General features: G+C 29.6%; 1 protein-coding gene across 2 annotated transcripts in view; it reads right to left on the bottom strand.

Annotated features, from left to right (window-relative positions):
• LOC145247896 (uncharacterized) overlaps nucleotides 1-26,221 on the bottom strand; it is a 341,390-nt gene that overhangs the window by 128,572 nt on the left and 186,597 nt on the right. For both annotated transcript variants that reach the window (XM_080109515.1, XM_080109516.1), the window contains one exon: nucleotides 3,481-3,603. In XM_080109515.1, coding sequence (XP_079965641.1) covers nucleotides 3,481-3,603 — 123 coding nt within the window. The remainder of the gene's footprint in view (nucleotides 1-3,480; nucleotides 3,604-26,221) is intronic.

Here is a 26,221-nt window from a genome sequence, read left to right as displayed (position 1 = left end):
TGCAGATTGGGGGAAATTTTTTTATTTACAGCCGGATGCACATGAACCTATGTTATTGTTTACACATTATCATTATGTTATATCTATTATTGTTGTCATACTAAATCTTAGTTGAGCTTGTTTATCAAAATGTTTTGTGTTAGATATTTTAATTACACAAAATATGTCCTAAAATATTTCTTTGATGTTTGAAATAGGTTTTAAAAAAATAAATAAATAAAACTTCTAACTTAAGAAAAATTAACTGTAATTTAATTTCCCAAGTGACACATCTCTAAGTACCAATTAACTTCATTAGACTGCCTCTCACTTCATACAATGTCTATCACTCTTGCTTCTCTCTGTGTCTATCAAGATATGGAGAGAAGCAAGAGGGATAAACATTGTATGAAGTGAGAGGCAGTCTAATGAAGTATGAAAAATCCATCATAGATAAAAGGAAATATCAGCACGACAGTAGAAATACTATTTAATTTGTAGTTGGGGATTGAAAAAGGAAGAAGGATGGGATACAGTGCATAGAAAAACTAATTTTAAAGGTTTTTCTTTTTTATATAAATTTTACTGATTTAAAATTTTTTTTGATTCAAAGAGTTTAATAGGTGATCCAACGGGTTACACTTACTTCTGATATGTAGGGATAATTATTATTAGTTGTATAAATATCAATTCTATTCGGGTGTACATTTGGTTTCAGATACAACTGTAGACATAAATATGGAAGTTATATACAATCATTTTGAAACTGGTTCCCATAACAATTGAAATTGTTTGCAGAATTTAAGATATTCACAGAAATTCCACAAAAGCTTACAATCCCACCCAAAACTGGTTTAAGCGTTTTAAGAGAACGTCAATTGTCAATTATGATGATGATTTTAAATGCAAGGAAAACCAAACTGAGAATATGTAAAACTTTCATCAAGAGCTTCAATCAATGATTCTGTAAGGAAAATATACATAACAAAGGTTTCCCCTATTTCATTGATCAGCATAGTTTCATAAGCAAAGCATACATATAAAAATATGTTTTGTATTTAATTTTTAGTATGTTATATAAATTGAGATTTTTCAATTTTTCCATCAATCAAATTTTTTAAAATATAATACATTGCGAAATTTACCTCATATCAAAAGATCTTAACTATTTTTAGACAGACAAATATTACATTAATAGTAAATAATTCCCAAATAAAATGGATTCCATGGCAAGAAATCAAAACCCAACTTCAATTCTCTTATAAATAGAACTGAAAACATTACTTTTAATGAATTAACTAGCAGGGAAACTCAACATTGCCAAGAATTGCATTAGGATCAACAAATATTTCACACTTCCAATACTTACATTTTTATCGAAAATTTTTTTCAATCAAATCAATTGATTGCCTGCTCTAGTTGAGAACTCAGTACGATGTACTAAGAGGAAGCTTCATATGCTTCCCAGTGTTAATTCAAGATGCACTGTAGAGAATCTACTGTTGATTTTATAAAATTATTTTTATATAATGGCTTGAATTAAAGTTTAAAATGCAGAATTCAAGTATCATGGTTGAATTGTGCTCTAAACAGAAACATTCATTTTGTATTATTGGGATTTATTGGACTACTGTTCTTATCTTTAGTGTGATTTTCACAACATTCCGGTCAATGTAACCTCCAAACTTCTTCAGGCGTATCTTGTCAAACTTGGGAATTTGGACAGAATTTCGAGTGTAACCCTTTATTTACTTCACAGGGATAGCGTGCTCTTGTTCCGTCAGCCATGATTGGATAAAGGTCTCAAGTAATTCGCAATTGTATTTTTTGGTCAACCACACTGAGGATTGAACCTTCAAGAGAATATCACTTTTTTTACAATTGATTTTTCCAAGTACTCTAACTACTGTGGCCCGGGTCCTTGTCAACAATTCTAATACAAATTTTAGGAGCCTTAAACCTATTTTTATTTCTAGTTGTAAATATCAATTCATTACTATATATTAACATATAGATATATCTAGATCTCTCTCTCTCTCTATATATATATATATATATATATATATATATATATATATATATATTACTGTTTTTACTTATTATTTGTAGATATTATCTTTTGTTTGTAATTACTGGTTCCCATATTGTATTAAATTCTGTACTAGGTCTACTAAATACTCGCACACACAAAAAATTCCTTTTATATAAAAGATTACAGCTGTGGCACGAAGTTACAGATTTATGATTTATATCATGTTTCAGAACATGAATTCAAACATAAGTGATAATAAAAAATGAATGAATGGGTAAACATTATCAACAGTGTTTGAAATTATTTTAATGGTTTCAAACAATTTATTTCATTTGAACTACCTGTTGGCATTAAAAACAATTTAATATTTAATATATACAAAAATTTCTATGCGTAGTGCCAATAATTCTAGTCGTCAAATTCATCGATTTTTATATTTTGTTTTTGTTTAGTAATTTCAGTGAGAGTAGTAGTAGTAGTGATTCCCCTTTCAATGTCTTCATTCTTCAACCAATAACAGCATAATAGTGTAAAAAAAATAACAGCATAATAGAAATAGTGTAAAAAAAATAACAGCATAATAGAAATAGTGTAAAAAAAATAACAGCATAATAGAAATAGTGTAAAAAAAATAACAGCATAATAGAAATAGTGTAAAAAAAATAACAGCATAATAGAAATAGTGTAAAAAAAATAACAGCATAATAGAAATAGTGTAAAAAAAATAACAGCATAATAGAAATAGTGTAAAAAAAATAACAGCATAATAGAAATAGTGTAAAAAAAATAACAGCATAATAGAAATAGTGTAAAAAAAATAACAGCATAATAGAAATAGTGTAAAAAGATAACAGCATAATAGAAATAGTGTAAAAAGATAACGGTGATATTTTTGTATTAAACTGTTCGTTCACTTCATTTTAATTACTAAATGAATTATTAATTATTCAATAAAAAGAAAAAGAACTACGTTTTCACATTTACAAACATCAACAATATTTCCCATGTTTTTAGAATATACATCACAAAACGTCCTCTACATTTTTTTCTTGTAAACTAAAATTAAAAACTTTTATTCATAACAAATTACAACAACTAACAGTACAGAAATGTATATTTTTCTTTCAACAAGTTGGCAACTTTTGTTGCAGGTTTCCAAAAAATGAAGTTATGAAGTGGGAGCAGGAATTTCTTGAGTTCTTCAAATTTTCTGGGCAATGCCAGTACATGGCTTCCACTAATATATGAACCATTTGCTTGTCTTACAACGTTGATGAGTTGGGACAGAGCAAAACTGTCTATGGATATTGTACTTGAAATAAATAGGAAAAAATCCTTGGAAAATAAACATTGATTAACTCGGTTTTAGTATAAGAATAGATTGTTATATAATGAAACAAATCTTATTTCTATCATTTTTCATTATTTTGATGATAAAAAAAAAAAAAAAAAAAAAATGTCTGATTTACCTTTGTAAGTTTTAGGACAAATACAAGTGTAGTTGTTAATGCCATCTTTACATGTGGAACCATTTGCACATTTATTATGGGCACAATCATCAATATTCACTTCACATCTGGTGCCCCGAAAACCTGCAAAGACAAAAAATGATTAGTGAAGAAAACAAAAAGGAACTATGCAAATATTTTATATCTTTGTTCACAAATATGGAATAGATTTTCAGAAAAAAGAAATTCCTAAGCATATATATATATATATATATATATATATATATATATATATATATAAACCCTGTGTATCGCTGTCAATATTTTTTTAATTTTGAAATGGCTATGAAATGCAGAGAAGTGAAATTTGGTACACTGGAAGAGCATAACAAGGTGCCTTATGTTCCTGATTTGTGGAAATTGAACAAATATTTTGAAAATTATGCTAATTTTTCTATTTTTCTGGTAATTTTAAGTGTATCACTTCATTGCAGATCTCCCAAAATGCCTAAAAAGGGTTGATAGTGAAAAGGAAAGTATTGTTGCAGACCTTGCAGAAGGTTCATCTCTCACAGATCTAACCAAGAAGCTTGGAAGAAATCGAAGAACATTGTCTTCATTCATTTGAAAATCCAAACATGAATCCAAGGAAGGACAAAAACACAAATCAGTTTCTGCTCGTGATGTTAGAAAAATTCGCCATCAACTAATCAAGCAGCTGGGAAGCAACAGTGCTGCTATATTTGACGAGGCTGCAATACCTTCCTTGTCCAGAAAGACATGCAATGTCTTAAACGAAATTGCAAGTAGCAAGACCTGTTTTAAACCAAACTCATAAGGAAAAACGTTTGGTTTCAGAAATGCACGAAAACCAGCTTAGAAAATGTTCTTTTCACTGATGAGGCCAGAGCAACCCTTGATGGACCAGACGGGTGAGCCAAAGTTTGGAGGCCTCTTGGATACTCCTCATTAATTCTAACAGGGAGGTGGAGGTGTTATGTTTTGGGCTGAAATAATCTGCGATTAACTAATTGGACCATTTCGAGTGCCAAACTGACAAGCCAGTTTATATTTTATTTTTAAATGAACATTTGTCACTATGGCTTGATAACCTCCTATTATTGTGTCAGCGCAAATTGATTTTTATGCACGACAACGTGTCATCCCACTAAACCAAGGCTACAACATCCTATCTTAAGTCATTAGGCATTAATGGAGAAAATTTGATGACATAGCCACCTTGTTCTTCAGATATAAACTCAATTGAGTAGCTCTGGTCAATAATAAAGATGAAAGTTTATGAAGGAGGTGTTCAACTTTCATCAAAGGATGAACTTTGGAGGAAGATTTTGGAAGTTTCCTATAACATCACATCATCTCAAATCTGCCGATTGACATCATCATCAGTTGACAAGAGGCTATTCAAAATGATTTTGAAGCATGGGAGTTATGTTGATAAATGAATATTTCCTTAAACAAAATGTGAAATTCGTTCTTGTTTTTGGTTAATATTGTCACTGGATATGTTCTTTATTTTCATTTCATATAAATAGTATATGAAGTTAGAATATTGTTTTATTACCGAAAATATACATTTTTAGACACTTGCAATAAAATGATACACACTTAAAATTACCAGAAAATAAAAAAAAATTAGCATAACTTAAAATATTTGTTTAAATTCCCCAAAAATCAGGGAAATAAGGTACCTTGTTTGGCTCTTCCAGTGTTATACCAAATTTCACTTCTTTGCATTTCTTAGCAATATTTCAGAATTTAAAAAATATTGACCTACAATAAAGCAGTACACAGGGTGCATATATATATATATATATATATATATATATATATATATATATATATATATATATATATGTGTGTGTGTGTGTGCCTAGCAAAACCACAGGGGAGACGACCAAAGCAGTAAAACTGAAGCTACCTGCCAGTACAAATGTAGCCAAATTTGGGCATATTTTAGGAGTTTGAAAATATAGGTTCTTTATTACCAATTGTCATAAATTTTAACCATAGAATAGTATTATAATCTAAAAGCCTGCAAATTTTCATGAAGTTTTATCTCCTAGAACAAAAGATATGAGCATTTTAATATTCAATTTGGCTACCAGTATAGATCGATTTTATATATATATATATATATATATATATATATATATATATATATATATATAGGGTACTATTATAAATATCCCCAGTATCAAATAATCCTTATATACTGTGAAATTTACTTTAAGTATAAAAACCAATAGCAGCAAGTTTTAGTCTCTTCTCCATCAATGCTAGACGTTTTGGGGAAAATATATATATCGTGGCAGAAGTCCAATAAAGTGCTTGATCGTGGATGTGAGAGCTGAAGATATATTTCAACACTATATATACATAATTCCAAGGCGTACCAGTGGGTTCATTGTGTTAAGAGGTTGGAAAGAGTCAACGCAAATTCAGCGACTTTGAAAAAGTGAAACAATGCAAAGTGAACAAACAGAAAAAACGTTAAACGAGCGTTTTCACTCAGAGTTTCTAATTTTAAAACAGAACTTAGTAACCGACGCCAATAGATTCTGATTATGGAAGGAAGGAAGGAAGTGTGTGTGTGTGTGTGTGTGTGTGTGTGCGCACGCGTGTGTGTGCGCACGCGTGTGTGTGCGCACGCGCGTGTGTATATGTATGTTTAGCAGGGGATGTTTTGGAAAACCTCTTTGAAAAAATAAATGTCCCGTTTAAACCAATACATAACCCCATATAAATAAAGGTACAACAAATAACGGCAATAAATATATAATAAAATACTGCAAACAGCACCGCCATGCGATGGGTTAATTTCTATTGCGATAAAATATGATGAAATACTCGATATAAATCATGAATAAATTAAATTAGATTAAAATTTAAATAAAAAAAAAGGTAAAAGGTAAAAGGTAAAATTTAAATAAAAAATCATAAATTATAAAATTTGAAGGGAAAAATTTAAGATAATTAAAAATAATTCAAGTAATTTTTAAATAAATTATCCAATAAGTGACACTTAAGGACTATAAAGGAGTATCAGCACATAATTATATAGAAAATATATATTAAAAAGTAATACATAGATATCTATTATGAGAGAGTCCTACTACTTTCACAAAAATCACCAATAATGCCACTACTACTATTAATATTATTATTAATCTTAATAATAATAAAAACAATAATAAATAATAAAGTAAATGTTATTTTATGTTATTTTTTTTTTTACTTTATTATTATTATCATTAATATTATTTTGTTAATAGTTTTGTACAATGTCCCAAAAAAAAAAGACAGTTTGAAAGTGTTTTTCACATAAATTTTAGAAACCAAATTAAATCAGAGTTAAGAAAAAGAAAAGTCATTGGACTGTTTAAAAACGAAAGTGAATTTAAATTTCTAAAGAAAATGTTTTATTTTGACCTTTCTTGACTGATATCGTGAGAAATTTATTTCTGATTTTTCCCAGCCACAATAATGATTGCTTTGCATACAACTACGCAGCATGAGGTGAACATCTTTAATCATTCTAGGTGTAAAGAAACATTTGTTTACTCAAGTGGGAAAAGAGGTCTACATATACAAATGAAAAATGAAAGGAACTATGTACGTAACGTATGCATATACAAATTAAAAATGAAAGAAACTATGTGCGTAACGTATGCATATACAAATGAATATAAAGGGAAAGGAAACTGGTCACAAAAAAAATTTAAAAAATAATCCTTTGGTTGCAGGTCAGAAAACAAATTTTGACAATGGTGTGTGTACTGGATTTTCACAGTAATTAAAATACTTGGAAATTTTAAATTATAAAATAAACACTATTCCTACATATTATGAAGATAATATAATTGAGCGATGAAATAAATTTTACTCATTGATTTACAAATTTGGAATTTTTTTATAAAAATTCGGAAAATAAAGATGTTCACATTGTTCCCACCTAAGCAATAATTACTTATATGACCCTGACATATTGAGAATCATGTGCTAATGCTGTTCAATAATAAAGAAAACTGAAAAACCCCAAGTTTTTGCTCCCATCTCTGAACGTCGTGTAAGTATTTTTACTCAAATGTTTAACTATAAGCATTAAATGATTTTGTTCTTTAATCATAAAATTGACACAAAATACTAAACATTTAAAAATACCATTTCACAGTTAAGAATGGATATCCTTGCAGCAATATGCATAGATAGAAGTTTTGTAAATGAAACAGCTTCCCCATGATGTAATTCAGTAAAAGGACTAAATTGTTTGATAAATTGAAATGCATTATAGTGGATTTAATATACAAAAATGTATTCTTGTCACTAACGTAATCACTAAATATGTTATATAAATAAATTACTGGTAGATTTTACTCCATAAAAGAATACAATTTTAGCAGATACATTTTTGTATTTTAGGAAACAAAACACTTATGAGAAAATTTTGAAACGGTCATTTAAGTATTTATCAGAAATGCAATAGTCATACAAGACAGATGACTGCTTTCTGGTAGTGAACCACTTATGTCCAATAGTATGTAACATCTATTGGCGACATTTAAGGCCCTTTAGAATATGATCGTTGCAATGAAAACTAAGCAATGATCATAACATTTTATCTGACAATTCGATATTTGTTAAATTCCGCCTCCTTTCATTGACTACTGATGCAGGTTTATATATGTACACACACACACACGTACATACACCTAGTCCAGAATTTCCCAGTAGTATATTTATTTGTAATCCGTTTTGCTTTTTTAAAATAATTTATCTTCCAATCAAATGAAAGATGCTATGTAGAGATGAATACAGATTTATATCCTCTTTTGAAAAGATGGCCATTTGAAAATGATTCAAAACAGAACAAAGTATTTTTTTAAAGAAGTTAAATTGAATTATATTCTAATTTTGAAGGAAAAACCAATAAAGAGACTGATTTATATATGAACCCACACACTCTCTCGTAACAAATGTTTTTTATTCATTTGGATAGATAAATAGAGAGAAGAATAAAGAATTTAAATAGAATCAATTTTCATTCAACTTTATAAAAAAATGGAATCAGTTCAAATCTTAACTTTCAAAATAGTTATTTTTACTAGAAGAAACAAAATAATGTCAAGAGTGTAAATCTGATCTACATTTTTTATAGAAAGAAATACAAGATAAATAATCCAGATATTTTCACATTTCTTTCTGAGTGGCAGACATGTTTAAAACGAAATCCTTAAGGGCATCTATTCTACAATCACACAAAAGCAATTAAGATAATTCAGATTTTCTAATGTATCAAGGAGGGAGTGGTGGGGGGGGGGTGAAAAGAAAAACAAGGCACAGGCCAAACAAAAGGAAATTTTAAAATTACTTTTGTGTCTTTTTTTTTTGATATGGAAATCCCCACTTATCAAGGCCCGGAAGCCACTCGGGGATAAGGGTTATTGTGTGTACAGTAATCAATGGGATAATATTGTAGTAATCGTTAGTAATGGAGATTTGATAAAGTGTTGTAAGGGGGCGGTTCATCAGGAATTTGTTTATATTGGACTTGAAGACATCCAAGTTGTAGCCAGGTGGGAAACAGGCAAACGGAAGAGAGTTCAACAAGCGTGCACTTCTAAAAAAGAAGCTTTGTTCATGGAATCTACGTTTTGATTTAGGCATAGATAAAGAATGGGGAAAACTATTGACAGTGGTTTCAGCTAGATGGGTGTTTTTCGTGAAAGATTGGCGAGGGGGGACCAGAGATTGGAGCTCAGACGAGCACTTGCCATGGAAATAATTATAAAACAAAGACAGGCTCACAACGTCTCTTCTGTGACAGAGAGGTTACAGGGAAGAGAAAAGGGCATCCCCCACTAGGCCACAAAGTCTATTTTGTACTCTGTCAAGATAGGATAGGCTATTTTTAGCAGCTCCTGCCCAGATGTGGCAGCAGTACTCCATCCTTGGACGTACTTGGCTTTTATATAGATAGAGAATTGCATCAATAGCGATATATCTTCTGGAGCAGTAGAAGGATCCTACCATTTTTCCATCGACCTTGGCAACAGACTTTATGTATGCGTTCCATTTCAGGTCAGGAGTAAAGGTCAATCCCAGAAGCTTATCAAAACATGGAGCCTTCCCTAGACGAGAGCCATCCACTTAAATTGATGCCAGATGGGGATCAGAGCGCGTGTCAAAAGACGTGAATTTTAGGAGCCTTTTATTCTAGGTTCCTAAAATTCATACTAGAATTGTCGACAATGGTGTAATGGATAAAGTGCCAAGTGAAAATCAGTTCATAGTCTTTTGGAGGTTGATTGTTCAATCTTTCATGCAGACGATACTATGAAAACAATTACAAATTATTTCTACCTGGTCATGGCTGATGGTTCTATTCAAAATTCTGAAGAAAGTCAGAAGTTACATTGGCTCAAACATTGTTAGAATAATATGCAAAATAGCGTAAATAATCCAAATAATTTAAAAAGATGTCTGAAAGGAACATCTGTTGCTTTCTGTTTTTATGCAGAAAATTTATTTCTTTTTCTAATTTTCAAAAGAATTACAATATCATTTATTCCATAAAGAGAAGTAGGCTTTTCAATCATTTGTTTTGTAAAGGCAGAAGGTAAATACCGGTTAAGTAAGAAGCCATAAATTGTGTTCATTAATAGCAAATGTGTTAATCTGCTATTCAAAACAAAAAAATTGTTAGATAGTAACAATATACCAATGCAACAAGTATAATGCAGTAATAAGGTTATTTCAAATACATAAGTAAAATCTATGCAAAGGCCAAATGATGTCGATGACATTTGCATCTTGAAAAAAAGCGAATTTGTTTAGAATGACCAGAGGTCAAGATATTAGTCAAATATAAATTTGTCAATCTTTCATTCATTTTAAAAATTCTGAAATGTAAATTTCAGCTTTCAACAATAAAAAGGTTAAAAAAAATGTTGGCATGTCTTACAGCAGACAGACCAAATTTAATGTTAGAATGAATAACATGCCTTTAGTTGTAAATTCAACCAATCAAATTCCACTCGGAAACCAACAAACTAGACATCCCTCTCCCACGTCCTCTCATTAACACGATTGAAAGGACATCAATTAATGATTCCATCAATTACAAACACCAACAAAAGTAATTATGAGACAATTATTAGAATAACTTTGTTTGGATTTCAGGTTCAGGAGTGTCAGAAGGGTAATTCATATAAAAAATAAGGATGTGGCTTTTAGAAAGTACATTGAATGCATATCCACAAATGTGGGAGGTGAACTTACCTATCATAATAATTGCAGCCAAGCTAACCTTTCTGTATTATATGCTTGCTCGATTGGACTAATATTGCCCAAGATCTATTAACAGTATATAAAAGCAAATATGGAATGCTAACTCTTACTACATTCATCTTGCTTACTATTTCATAATGTTTGACAAATGTAACTTTCCATCTCCTATATGGTCTTGTGATGTAACAAGCTATTAAAACAACTCTAAGTGACAATCTTCAGGAGGTTGACAGTTCAATTTTTATGACAAGAATGTTTTTTTTTTTACAAAGGAATCACCACTTGTCAAGACCCAGAGGCTACTCAAAGATAAGGGTTAAAGAGTGTACAGCGGCCAAAAGGACAATATCATAGTAATCGTTGGAAGTGTAAATTTGGTAAATTGGATTACTTAAGGGGAACAGCTTATTAAGAACTTGGTTACATTGGACTTGAAGACTGCCATATTGTAGTCAGCTGGAAAGCAGGTAAACGGAAGAGAGTTCCACATATGCGCAGTTCTTAGAAGCTTTGTTCATGGAATCTTCATTTAGGTTTAGGCACAGATAAACCGTGGGGAAAATTATTGATAGTGTTTACAGTCAAATGAGTGTTTCTTGTGAATAACATAACATTTTATTTAGATATGGATAACTGACCTAGAAAAATCTACTCCTGTGGATTAAATAAATTGTTTAGTTCAAAATTCTGTAATGCAAAAGATTAAAATATGAAATAATGACAGTGCTATAAAATTGTGTTTTGCAATAAAGTCTTCCCAATGTATATGGATGGCAGTAGTAGTAAATCTGAGTGTGAGAGGGGATAACTCCAACCTTTTGTATGTTGGACTAATTATAAATTTTTTGAACTACTATTCTCATTTGTTGCAACCTTTTAACCTCCAACCTTTCCCAGGGGCATCTTTTCAAACTTGTAAATGTTCTAATCAAGCACATTCTTTCATTTACCTTTTGCATACTCTATATTTACAAACGATGAAACACAGGATATTCTTTCCCTAAACTATTTTTTTTCTTTTAATCGAATTTTGATTGGCTAATTCATTCTCACTTAAATAGTATTGCCATTTCATAATTACTCCAGTCGCTCAGTTAACATGTTACACTTACAGAGAATAGTTGTGAGCTTGAACTTCAGTTTGAGCAGAAGTATTTTTACTTTGATTTTGTCCCTAAATAAATTTAAACATATCAAATTACAATGTGAAGTAGATTGTTTAGTTTTCTTTTTATTTATTTATTTTTTTCCATAATTTGAATATTTTACAGAAATTAGCATCCTGGGCAAGTAATCATGCTGGGGAAAAAAAGTTTTAAAAAAATAAAAATATTTTAAAAACTATTGAATGTCTTTACAAAATTATGTTTGCACCTGTTATTTTAAATTGAAAATTAACAGAACCAATGTCCTCGGTGCTGCCCTGGAAACTTTAAGAACCAAAGAAACATCTATTCTCAGCCCTGAACTCCATACAAGTAATTATAGTTGATGCTGTTTTATTTACTATTTACTTTTATGCAGAATATTAAAGTTTCATTTTTACAAAAATATCGTACTTAATGCCCAAACCTATTTTAATTGAAAACAAAACAAAAAAACTGTATAGTCACTTGTTAATGATAATCTCTCTCATATATATATATATATATATATATATATATATAAGAGCATGCTTATTATATTAATATCATTCGAGAAAAGTGAAGTGAGGAGGAAAAAGTAAAAGAATCACATAAAGAGAATGACAAAGATCCAACAGAGAGAGAAAGAAATGGTCCCTTGTTAGATTATTAAAGTTAACTATTCTTACTTTGCATAGATGTAATAAATAAAACAATGAAATGATGGCATGTACTGATTGCATCATGGGATATTGAAGGCCAATGAGAAAGCCAAAGAATTGGCAAATGGTATGGATAAAGCTTAAAAAAAAAAAAAAAAAAAAAAAAAAAATCCAAGCATATGGTGCTTAGGGTGTTAGAAAGAGGACTTTGAAGATTATCTATTTTGATTAGATCTATGATATTAGTAATAGAAACTATTGGTTGGATTAAAAAAGAAAAAATATTTTGTTTATAACACAAAATATGCAATATCTTACATAAAACAGATTTTTTATTTCCTTTTTGTTCATGAAGTTATTACTGGTCAATTAAATAGGGGAAAATCTCATTTTATTATATATATAAGAATAGAGACGGTTATATGTGCCGATTGAATGATCAGAATCATTGATTGTCAACAAAAAAATTAGTTTCAATCCCAGTTCAAAGCATTTATCTGTCTAACCATACTGAATAGGTGTGAAACAGTAAAACTGTGTGTGTGTGCGCGAAAGACAGAGATACAAGTACAATTTCACTCGTTAAGAGTGAAATTGTACTTGTATTTCTGTCAACATATAAATTGGATATCAATAGTGTATATACATCATGTCTACATGAATAGGCAATATAGGTTTTATTATCAACTACTGGGGATACCCGGCATTGCCTGGGGGTTTGGAACCCCCTAAAAAAATAAATAAATAAAAATGGTACCAGCGCAAACGCAAAAAAAAAAAAAAAAAAAAAAAAAAAAAAAAAAAGGTAGCAAGCATGCTCGAACCTGTCATGCCAAGAGGAAAAGGAAGTGAAAAAAAAAAAGCAAAGTTTAGTCGCTGCACTCAACGTAACAGGACATCGCCACCATTCAAATTAAGCTTAGTCATTGCAAGGTGTATGATTTGCAAAAATGTTAAAAAATGTAACCCCCTTGTAAAAAAATGGTCCAGTTGATGGTGAAAGAATTAATGTTTTTGGCCAATTTCTGGATATTTGTTGACCGACAGACTGAGCTTTCAAACAATACCAATTTTGTCAGTGTTGATCGCGCGTGTTGAAAGTTTTAACAAGACATACGCACTAACAGACGTTTGAGATTTATATTATAGAAGAAGGTTTAAATATGTATTGGATTCAAAGAGATTTTTACTTAAAGTCATTCATATGAGAAAAAAAAGAAATTTGTAAAAGTTCAAATTATTAAATAATTTGAAGATAAATAGCAAAGAAACCTTAACCCATCAGTTCAAGTAATGTTACGGTCGCCATGATGTAACGCTCTTATTGTCATTCCATTTTCATATTACATGGCCTAATTAAATATTAGGAACGAATGAGATCCAAAAGCCTCTAACACAGAATTCTTTTACAAGCTCATCATTATGAGGGAGATAAATATTAACATACCGATAGTTGGGATTGCTTTACTTATAATTATCGCTATTAAAAAAAAAAAAAAAAAAATGGATCACCGATCCATTGGGTCATTCGTAGAGCTTGGGTTAGAATGTTTGAATCAGAAAAAAAAAAAAAAAAATGAGATTGCAAAATCAATTAAAAAATTATCAAAGAGAAAATTCAAAATTTTTCTATTCCCTCTCTTTCCGGCTAGAATTTAAATAATATTAATACATGGAAATATTTCCTATTATTTATGATGAACAATTCCATAGTTTTATTTCCTTAATATTTTAACATTAAAGTACATAAAATATATAGAAAAAAGTCTTAAGGAAAGAAACGTTGATTAACTCAGTTTTTTATAATAGATATAAAAAACTATATTGTAATTTATGTGAAAACGGATGCAATTAAAAAAACATTTAGGAAAATTACAAGAAATAAAGAAAAATGTTAGATGTTTTATTTAGTATGAATTTCTTCGGTAATTTTTTTTTAAAATGTTAAATAATGTCTCACTTCTTTTTAATTCCTAAAAAATTTAACATTTGCCATCCCATGTTAAATACAAGTAATATTTCCCTGCATCATATCTTAAGAAAACAACGAAAATCAATTTTTAACTAAAAATATATCAAAACTAATTAAAAAATCTGGTCATTACCTAACAAATATTTCAAGTAAACAAGAAAAGATACTGTGAATATATATTTTTTATTTAATCTTAAAAACAAAAGAATATAAAGAAAGAGAAAAAAAAAAAAAGACAAACTATTTATGCTTTCGGAAAGAAATTTTTCATGAATGTTATCTTAAAAATATTTAAATAACATCCTTCAAAAATCTATTTCCGAAAGCATAAATAGTTTCTTTTAAGAAATTAAATGCAAACACATGAATCCGAATTAAAATGACACCCAGGCGACGCCGGATAGAAACAGCTGGTAAAAATAAAGTTAAAAAATAGAAAACGTATATTGCCTTATACAGCAGCAGTAGGAAGTATTGGACACTTAAAAAGGTAAATTGTTAGTTTTAGCTAAATTAGTAATGATACCTTTTTGCTTGACTTGAACTTCTTGTGATTCTAATGGATTCTCCTCATAATGATAATACCAGCTATTATTGCAGAACTATTCTCTCATGTGGAAAATGAAGATATAATCACTTGCAACAAATGAACATTTCCAGTAGATTTGCAAGGTGACAAAAACGCAGGTTGACAAGCATTTATTTATATAATTAACGAGAAGAATAGGTAAAATGAATGAGTAAAAGTAATCCTCAAACAAAACTTTACACCACAGTTACGTCCATTTGAAAAAATTAAAATCAACATATGTCTAGAATCCTTACTCAATGATTTTAATCCTAGAAAATGTCTAAAATTTAAGACTTAAGCATAAAGGTTCTTCATATAAATTCAGGAAATACTGCTTAATTGGTGTCTAAATGACTATGGGAATATTCAATGAATATATTTGAATTTTCAAATGGGAGGATGTGTCCATTTTTATGCCCCTAAAAACCCCTCTGGAGAAAGTAAAATTTTACAAAAGTTATACATGACAAAATTATCACAAAGAACTTCCATTTTTACCTTCTTTGTATACAACTAAAATTAAATATTTACTAGCTGTGTTCCAAAATTCATAATGATCAGTTAATTAGTTTAGGAGTAAATCCTGTAAAAATATATAAATATATACGCATACCCAATTTATATAAATTGAGGTAATCAGATCTTGAAACTTATTCTATAGAATTTCACCAATTTAATATGAAGCATCGTTGATAAACCAGTGGAGGGGGGGCATAATGATAGTATAATATGACAAAAAACGTTCCAAAACTTTGGTGTGACATGAAAAAAAACTTCTGTGTGACATGAAAAAAAAAACTTCTGTGTGACATGAAAAAAAAAAACTTCTGTGTGACATGAAAAAAAACAAAAAAACTTCTGTGTGACATGAAAAAAAAAAACTTCTGTGTGACATGAAAAAAAAAACTTCTGTGTGACATGAAAAAAAAAACTTCTGTGTGACATGAAAAAAAAACTTGTGTGTGACATGAAAAAAAAAAACTTGTGTGTGACATGAAAAAAAAAAACTTGTGTGTGACATGAAAAAAAAAACTTGTGTGACATGAAAAAAAAAACTTGTGTGTGACATGAAAAAAAAGTTGAATCTTAAGATCTCTATCATTCCAGTTATTATAGGAGCAACTGGACTCGTGAAAAGGAATTTCAAAAACTACCAAACAAATATACCTGGTAAACCAAGTGCAATAGATTCAAACAATTGCACTTAAAGGAACGGTCAGAATCTTTAAAAAGATCTTTCGTTTGGAATATCTAAGTTAGTGAATGTTTAGCATCTGGTAGGATACTCCATCCCCAGCTTGAACAAACTGATAAGAAATTTAAAAAAAAAAAGTTGAAATAATTTTTTGTTTTTTTAATAAAGAATTTGAAATAACAAATCAACAAATATTTTGTTTTAATAAAAAAAAAGAAAGACTTTGAACTAAGAATAATTCTAGAAAGTTTTTAAAAGTGCATGAATGTCCATTAGAAGATAATGGAATTGATTATGAAGAGTTCAAATCTTATTGCACAGATGTGAATAGCCAACAGCAATAAAAGCTGAAATTGAGATGAATTTCCTAACCTTGAAGGTCACTGCTGTGCATGTGAAGAGGACAACTTGGATGATGTGTTCCACTGCTAAGTAAAAAAACACATTCAAAATAATTTGAAAATGTTGAATTAGTGAAATTGTCCTACAGAATATACAGACTGATTTGCTTGCTTTATCAGATGAATCGAACTGACAGATCAGTTTCAATAAAGTTAAAATTAAAAGATGCAAAGTTTACATGTTGAGGGAAGGAGTGATTCTTTGATTAAATAAAAGTTATCTAATCTCCCTCCCCACAATCGTCTAAAGTTTTAGACTTCAAGACAAAACTAACAATTCACATTTTTCAGAGACCTTTCATAAAAGGAAAAAGACATGAAAGATAAAATATGGAGAGAAAAAGGGAAAGAGAAAGAAAAATAAACAAAGAGAGAGAGAGAGAGAGAGTGAGAGGGATAAAGAAATAAAATCCAGACAAATAACAACGAAAAATGAAGAAAGTCACTAGCTATTTGTCAGAAATCACCTCTTTCTCATAAGACAAACAAAAAATGTATTTCAACAAAAAATCAGAGAACACAATCATGGGGGAGGGGGGGGGGCTTTAGCAATTTAAAAAGAAAAGTTTTATAAAGTATTTGATTCTGGTCTATTGTTGCAACATGTCATTAAGAAGAAATGTAATTCGAATTAATTCCTCCCAGAAAATACTTTGTCAGTCATAATTATTATCGAAAGGTTGCCATCTTGAGGAAAAAAATGGACATAATTCTTTATTCGTCCATGCAGAGTTTGTTCCCTTTGATTAAAGCAAACATAGTATATTTTGAAAACTAAAGACATGGTATAGTTTAAAATAAGAAAGGCTAAACAAATTGCAAATAAACACACCACCGGGTTAGGGTATAGTTATTGAATAAATAAAATAAATGAAATGAGAAAAAGGAAAAAAATTTAATGATAAATAAAAATAATAAAAGTGAATTTTTCTTTCAAGTCATTAAGCATAATTAAATATTAACAGATGAACATTAACTGGACATCTCTGAAAACATCCAGAATTCACATTCTGCAATATTTGAATATCACTAGTCACATAAAAAAAAAAAATAAAACTATCAAGGTCACTAAATTTGCCAGTTTAAAAAGAAAAACACGGATATTTGAGAAAGAATACCATTACTTGCATTGAATGATTACCTTTGAAGAAACCATTTTGCTTTATTTCTTCTTGATTTGAAAACAAAAAACTATCAAAATATCAAAAATAAATTTAACAACGTGTTTTAATTAACTCTTGTTGATTAATTCTCTGCAAAATGAAATCATTATTGCCGCAAGGAACTTACTTGCTATGATACCAAAATGGCTACTAGACAAAATAATATGATACCAAAATGGCTACTAGACAAAATAAAATCCTTGGATTTAAAAAAGCACAAGTGTTTGTTTAAGCTTGTTCTCACAAAATCCGTTTGATTACTTTTGCAACAAACGCGATATTCACTTAAAAAATATGCACGTATATCAAAATTAGTTTTATGCCACTAAAGGGTAAAATATTATTGGCGCGTTGATAAGGAGGGGGGGGTGCTTAAAAGAAAATCATGGTTTCATACAATGGAAAGAAAATAGGTTGGAACAAATGCATGAAATGTCTGGGGGGAAGTGGGGAATGTTCTGAAAAAAAATTTACATTTCATTGTTCTGTTTTGGTAAACAAATATTCAACGTTGAGAGTTATTTACACAAATAAATTTACACCAATTAAAAGTTAAAATTATTATTTGAATTTGGTTTAATGTTGAACCTTTTAGCTTCTGCCTCATTGTTACATTGTGTAAGGATTTTTAGTTCAACAAAATCTTTATTCATTTTAGCTTTTCCTAATTTATTGATGAGATTGATCTGATGTTTCTGGGGATGAGGATGAGGGTGTGTGTTTCAATTTAAATTGCAGTCATTCCAATATTAGATTTATAAAAAAAAAAAAAAAATGTCAAGTTCAACTATGTAAAGCAATTTTAAATGTAGTATACTTTGTACTACTACCTCCGGTCGGAAATAGTTGGTGCAGAATTAAAACTGTCCGCGTTTTAGGTTTTGTCACGCACTATTTCAATGTTCATAACCCAGGGGGTAACTGGTACTTTAGAGCGTGTTTAATTGAAAAAGAAGTTTTCGTTTTAAAAGTCATTTAGACTTTAATCTATGCACATTACTTTGTTGACTGTTATATAATCTATTTTTAAAAATACCCGCAGTGGCTATATAAATATGGAAAATGTAGTTGATGCCAATGTGGAAGGTAAAAACAGAAGTGATAAGAGAGAATTGACAAATTCAAAACGAACAGCAGTTCTGCAAGCGTTGCTACAAAAGGTCTAAAGCGCGCATCCTAGAACGAGGTGCAATCAAAGATGTTACCACAAAATTCAGTATAGGAAGAAATACTGTAGGCAGTTCATCCGATATATCGGTGCCAATGGATTCTTTGAGCCGTAAGTTTCTCTGTGACTGAAAAAAGAAGGACTATAGTTCACAGTTGGCAAAAATAAACACCATTCCCTTGAGAAAAAGAACCACTTTGAGGTCTACTGCTCAAGCATGTGGAATACCTAAGACAACATTGGTTGCAAGGATGAAAGATGGAGAAATTCGGGCACATTCAAATGCTGTAAAACCACTTCTCACGATAGAAAACCTGAAATGTCGCATTGATTTTTGCCGTTCGCAGTTGGATTTAAAATCGAGGAATTTTTTAAGAAATGTTTGATGTCATACATATTGATGAGAAATGGTTTTACATAATGCAAAATGCAAGGAAATTTTATTCAGGCAAAGACGAACATGACCCTTTAAGAACCACTAAAAGCAAGCGTTTCATTACAAAGGTAATGTTTCTTGCTACCGTGGCTCAACCTTGTTGGGATCCACATCGCAAATGTTACTTTGACGGGAAGATTGAAATTTGGCCATTTGTCAAACAAGAGGCGGCTAAACATAATAGCAGAAACAGGCTTGCTGCAACAATGGTAACTAAAGTCATAGATACAATCACGAAAATTCAGATTCGTTAATTCCTTTTTGAAAAGGTCCTTGTTTCCACACGGAACAAATGGCTAAGTGGATCCATTGCACAACGAATCATAATTCAACAAGACAATGCTAAGTCACACGTACATCCAACGGACCGGTGTTCAAACAAGAATCGGAGAGATTAGGGCTGAACAGTGAACTAGTTAACCAGCCTGCAAACAGTCCGGATCTGAATGTGCTTGACCTAGGTTACTTCAATACAATCCAATCCATTCAATACCAAAAAGCTCCAAAGAATATTGATGAATTAATTGAAGCAGTTGAAACCAGCTTTCAAGAATTAGAAAAATCAAAGTTGAACAACATTTTCCTGACATTGCAGGAGACAATGGAACAAATAATTTTGGCTGATGGTGGCAACAATTACAGGCTTAAACTATGTCAAAAGCACAGCTAGAAAGAAAAGGAAAACTTTCCACTTCAATTTTGATATCAGAAGAATTGAAAAGTAAATTAACACAATTGAATAAATAGATGTTTTAGCTTTTTGCATTATTTTTTTTTGTATATTTATTTAATCATACATTGTAAGAATGTACATACAATCAATTGTCAATTTAATGAAGTATAATTATTTGGTTAACCTGTAATTCCTTTCAAAAGTACTGCCTTATAAAACTTGAAACTTGTATGCACCAAGTATTCCCGACCAAACTGAAAATTTTTGTGCCCCAACTATTTCCGACCGGATTTTTTTTTTTTTTTTTTTTTTTTAATTTCAAGTTATTGTTAAATCAACTAACTTTCATCTGTCCAGCTTACAATTACATCTGGGAAGCAAAAAATAGTACAACATTTATCACAGACTATATTACATTAAAATAGCTTTACACAGCCCAACCTAACAGTTTTGTTTTTTTTTAAATTAATATAAATCAAATATTGAAATCAATTAATAGAGAAATGGCACTTAAATATTAGGTCAGATATAATATGAAATGGTGAAATTAATTGGAATTTCCCTTTAAAATAAAAAAATCGTTGCAATAGAATTGCTTATCAGAATCAAATACTGATATCGTAGGACAGAATGCATTGATAATGAAAGTAAAAGAAAAAACTGACCGACTTTACTTTATTATATAGATATGCACAATTGCTACAAAACTTTATTGAAAGCTTGAAATAATACTTTCACAAAACAATATATACGCTTTATGTATTTGATAGATCCAGAATAAAAAAAAATTATAGTAAATAACACTGTCTTGAACTTTCGTTATTATATACACACACATCCATCTCGGGGAAGGAAATAATGGTTTTCACTTGAGGATAAAACAAATTTCTTCCACAAAACAATTGAATTCTATAGGTTATCAATATCATTAAAGATCAACAAATAACAACCTAAGTGTTTTTTGTAAGAGGTTAAAGAATTAAAAAAAACTTTTTTTTTGAGAGCGAGAGCCCAGAAAATCTAAAATTGCTTCTTCAAACTAAATTAATATAAAAATACAATATCGAAATATACAAAGTCCAAAATGTTTGTTTCAATTTCTGTTTTGTTTATTTTCTGGATAGAAATAGAGACAAAATCTATTCAGCATATTGTTTCATTTTTAGACACTAAAATGACACACTAACATTTACAGCTATAAAAATTATTTTCTAAGCAGTAAATATAAACTTCTCGAATCCTATCCATTGCATACAGATATTTGTATCAGATCCTTTGGTCGATACAATTAATGTTATAGAAAGAACGGATATGACACGAGTGACATTTGGCTGGCTAACAAAGATTAAAAACAAAACAAAAGAACAACTTAAAATATACATTAGCACAATATGGTGACATGTTCTCATTTTCAAGTGATAAAAAATTATACTCTAGTCCAACATTGAATAGGAATAAAATACACTTGAACAAAATAAAATTGGAAATCAACTAGGGATTTCTACACCAATATATATCATTTTCTGCTGATATTATAATAATATCAATGTAATAATATATTACATCATATATATAATAATATCAATGTAACCTCCGGCCTCCTCCTGGTGTGTCTTTGCATCGAATTTAAAATGGAACCCTCTATGCTATCGTTCCATCATGACCAAGTAATTTGCAATTGTATTTGGGGTTAGGGTCAGGCAGACAGAATGATAGTATGCTATCCTCAAGAATTCAATAACGGGTTCTGTTCAAAATTCAATGCAGATTCACAAGTTTGATAAGATACATGGAGGTTACATCGACTGAAACGTTGTGAAAATAACACTCAAGATGAGAACAGTATTACGAAAGCTCCAAATAATATGAATAATCAATCCTCACCTCAAAACTTCAGAACCGTAAAAATAACATTCCTCTTAGGATTAATAAAAAAACCCTATTAATACTTATAAAAAAAAACCCTATTAATACTTATAAAAAAAAAACCCTATTAATACTTATAAAAAAAAAACCCTATTAATACTTATAAAAAAAAAACCCTATTAATACTTATAAAAAAAAAACCCTATTAATACTTATAAAAAAAAAACCCTATTAATACTTATAAAAAAAAAACCCTATTAATACTTATAAAAAAAAAACCCTATTAATACTTATAAAAAAAAAACCCTATTAATACTTATAAAAAAAAAACCCTATTAATACTTATAAAAAAAAAAACCCTATTAATACTTATAAAAAAAAAACCCTATTAATACTTATAAAAAAAAAACCCTATTAATACTTATAAAAAAAAAACCCTATTAATACTTATAAAAAAAAACCCTATTAATACTTATAAAAAAAAACCCTATTAATACTTATAAAAAAAAACCCTATTAATACTTATAAAAAAAACCCTATTAATACTTATAAAAAAAACCCTATTAATACTAAAAAAAAACCCTATTAATACTTATAAAAAAAACTATTAATACTTATAAAAAAAACTATTAATACTTATAAAAAAAAACTATTAATACTTATAAAAAAACTATTAATACTTATAAAAAAACTATTAATACTTATAAAAAAACTATTAATACTTATAAAAAAACTATTAATACTTATAAAAAAACTATTAATACTTATAAAAAAACTATTAATACTTATAAAAAAACTATTAATACTTATAAAAAAACTTAATACTATAAAAACTGTTAATACTTATAAAAACTAATATTTTAAAAATTAGTAAAAAAACTATCATTACTATAAAAATTATTAAAAACTATAAATACTATAAAAACTATTAATACTATTTAAACTATAAGTAGTATAAAAAACCTATTAAAATATTAATACTATTTAAAAATACTATTCAAAAGTATTAGCACTATTAAAAAACTTAATACTATTTAAAAAATACTATTAAAAACTATTAATACGATTACAAAAACTATTAATACTATTTTAAAAAATACTATTAAAAACTATTAATACTATTAAAAACCTATTAAAAATACGAATACTCTTGTAAAACTCATTGTCAGCGAAATATTCTTTAACAAAATAAAATGAATATCCATTTAAAACTGTAGCAATATTTTTAAAACAATATTCTGTATTCTTACCATAAAAAAAGAAATGTCAACTAAATATTTTTTTTCAAATCGATAAAACAAATGTCACTTCATTTAAAATTGTATTGTTGACGGAGTGACAAAATTTGATTTTGGAACAATTCATTTTAAAATTATCAGATTAATCACCAATCATTATTGTTGTTGATAGGATAATCTCATTTTGTGTTCGTATGTGAAAGGCGATACCCTATGCATGAACATGAAATGCTTTAGCTTGTTATAATTTGGTGTCTTTTATTTAAACAGTTTATCTTGTTTAACAAATAAATCAGAATCCCATCTATACTTTTTAAGAGATTCTTTTTTATAAACGTTTATTTTTTTGTATACAAACATGTAGATGTTATCATTAATCACTCAAAAACCTTGGAAATTCAAAAAAAACGTTGGAAATTCTGTTATTTAAACAAATTCAAAAAAATATTTGACTACGCATGCGCAGTTTTCAAAAGGCATAATTTTTCAGACCCTTTCTTGATTTAAACGTTTATTTCGATATGAAATAATTTCATCTAATTCTCACATATTTGACTGAGACCTTGTTCTTTCAGATGGTACCAGTCTCGACTGTCCGACGTGGGTGTCGAAAGTTTTTGGCAGACATACACAAACAGACAATTGAAATTTATATAGACTAGAGGGAGGGGTGAGTCTTCGGCATTGCCCGAGTGTGTAGAGGTTTTATGGTAAGGGTGGAGCCCTACAAAGAAAAAAATGTGTGAAACTGCCATTAAAAAAAAAAAAAAAAAAAAAAAAATGGTAAGCAGGCAGGTAGGCTTGAACCTGCTATGTGAAGAAGGAAAAGAAGGTAATAAAAAACAAAAGCCAACTACTTAACCCCCACACTCACCACAACAGACGATGTCGCTCGCATTCAAAATAGTCATTGCAAGTGCGAATGACTTTGCAAAAATGTTGATGAAAAACTTAACCCTTTTTGTAAAAAAAAAAAAAAAAAAAAGACGACAGAGTTGACAGTCAAAGAATTAATGCTTTTGGCCAATTTTTGGATATTTGTTGTCCGAAAGACTGAGATTTCAAATGATACAAATTTTGTTAGTGTTGGTCATGTGTGTCGGAAGTTTGTGACAGACATACAAACACATTTTCGCTTTTATATATATATAGACTAACGAGGGTACCCGACATTGCCCAGATGTGTCTAGGTTGTGTAGTAAGGAACCGTGGGGGGGGGGATAAAAAGTAGTAGTAGCAGAGGGGAGGGAATCAAAACAACAGTAGGCAGTCGGGTGAAGAGACGTGTTAAAAAAAAAAAAAAAAAAAAAAAAAAAGGTGGTAATAGGTCAGCAGACTCAAGAAAAATAAAAAAATGTCTTAGTCGACGCGTCTATGGCGCAAGCGGAAGTCGAGAGCGTTGAAATTGAGCACAGTCAATCCAATGGAGATCATGATTTTCAAAAATGTCAGTGGAAAAAGTGACCCCCCCCCTCCTTGTAAAAAACGAGCAAGTTGAGGGTGAAGGAATGTTTTTTGGCCAATTTTTCGATATTGTCGTCTGAAACAATACCGATTTCATCACGGTCTGACACATTTGTCAGAAGTTTTTGAGAGACACGTAAACACACACACACACACACACACACATTTTGCCTTTTAAATATTTGATTATACTAAAGCCAAATTAGTGTTTGTTTCTTTAAGGATGTTTATTTACAATGATGCAAAATACATGTTGAAATATTCCTTAGGTTAGTGATTGAGTTATATTTGAAATAAAAATTCCATTTGCTTCGTTCAAATGACTCCGCTTTTAATACCCTCTTCATTCTCGGTTGGTTCCTCATCCTTATAGCATCTCTATCATTCTCGCAGTTAATAAACAGGGATATGGCTGAAAGGGACAGAAAGATAAAGCTTTCGAATTTTAATATTTTGAATGCAAATTTAGAAATAAAATAATATTTTGTTTCTTAGCCAGACGTGTGTGTGATATTGAGACGCTAACCGAATGAGGAGATGAAAATCTTTTCGTTGTGATCATTTACAGATATTTTGATCTGATGAATAGGAGAAGATCAGCCATTATGATACAATTACATCGAATCATTTCGACGTTTCAGTTTTGTTGTATTAACATTAGAAATGATGATAATGATCTTAATGAGAGCAGAAAAGTGCAATGAATTTATTTTGTAATTAAATGGTTTCTGTTTTTAGGATATTTACAAAATTATCTGCTAGTGAATTTTGTTTTAAAAGGATGGGCAATAATTTATGGTGAGGGGAAGGAAAGCATCTAATCCCAACACATCTCTCATATATATATATATATATATATATATATATATATATACACTAGCAGGAAGACCCAACGTTACCTGGAGTTGAACAAGGATCAACGAATGTTTCACACTACTATATTTTTATTTCCATTGAAATCAGTGAAATTTCCTAAGGGGATTGGTCAAATCCATTGATTGCCTGCCCTCATTGTAGACTCTTCATGGTGCACTGAAAGGAAGCCACTCGTGCTTCCTCACAATGATTTAGTCCACAATACAGTGAATGCACTGCAGAGAACCTACTGTATTTTATAAAATTATTTATTCTACATACTGGTTTGAATTAACGTTTAAAATGCTAAAGTCAAGTATCATACTTCAATTGTGCTCTACACAGAAACGTTTATTTTGAACATGACCCTGTCATATCAAAGAACCTATTGTTGATTTTATATGTCGAACTTTTCAGTTTGTGTGGTAATAAAACTTCTCAAATACACTTGTGATATTAGGCTGTGTAAGGTGTTAACTTTAGTCAAAATCGCCTGTTCCTTTTTTCCTCAGATTATTTTGATTATTATTGATAATAATCTGATACAAAACTTATCTAAGAACATTGCCAGGTACATTAAGCACCTTCGCATGAAATTTTGTAGGGAAACGAACACACAAACTTCTTACAGTAAAGAGACAGATTGAAAGAGCAAAAATAAAAGCA

Source organism: Euprymna scolopes, chromosome 26 (assembly GCF_053919585.1).
Source record: "Euprymna scolopes isolate OS-2025 chromosome 26, ASM5391958v1, whole genome shotgun sequence".
Classification (NCBI taxonomy): domain Eukaryota; kingdom Metazoa; phylum Mollusca; class Cephalopoda; order Sepiida; family Sepiolidae; genus Euprymna; species Euprymna scolopes.
The sequence above is the reverse complement of the archived record's forward strand: the minus strand, read 5'-3'. Positions and strand labels throughout refer to the sequence as shown.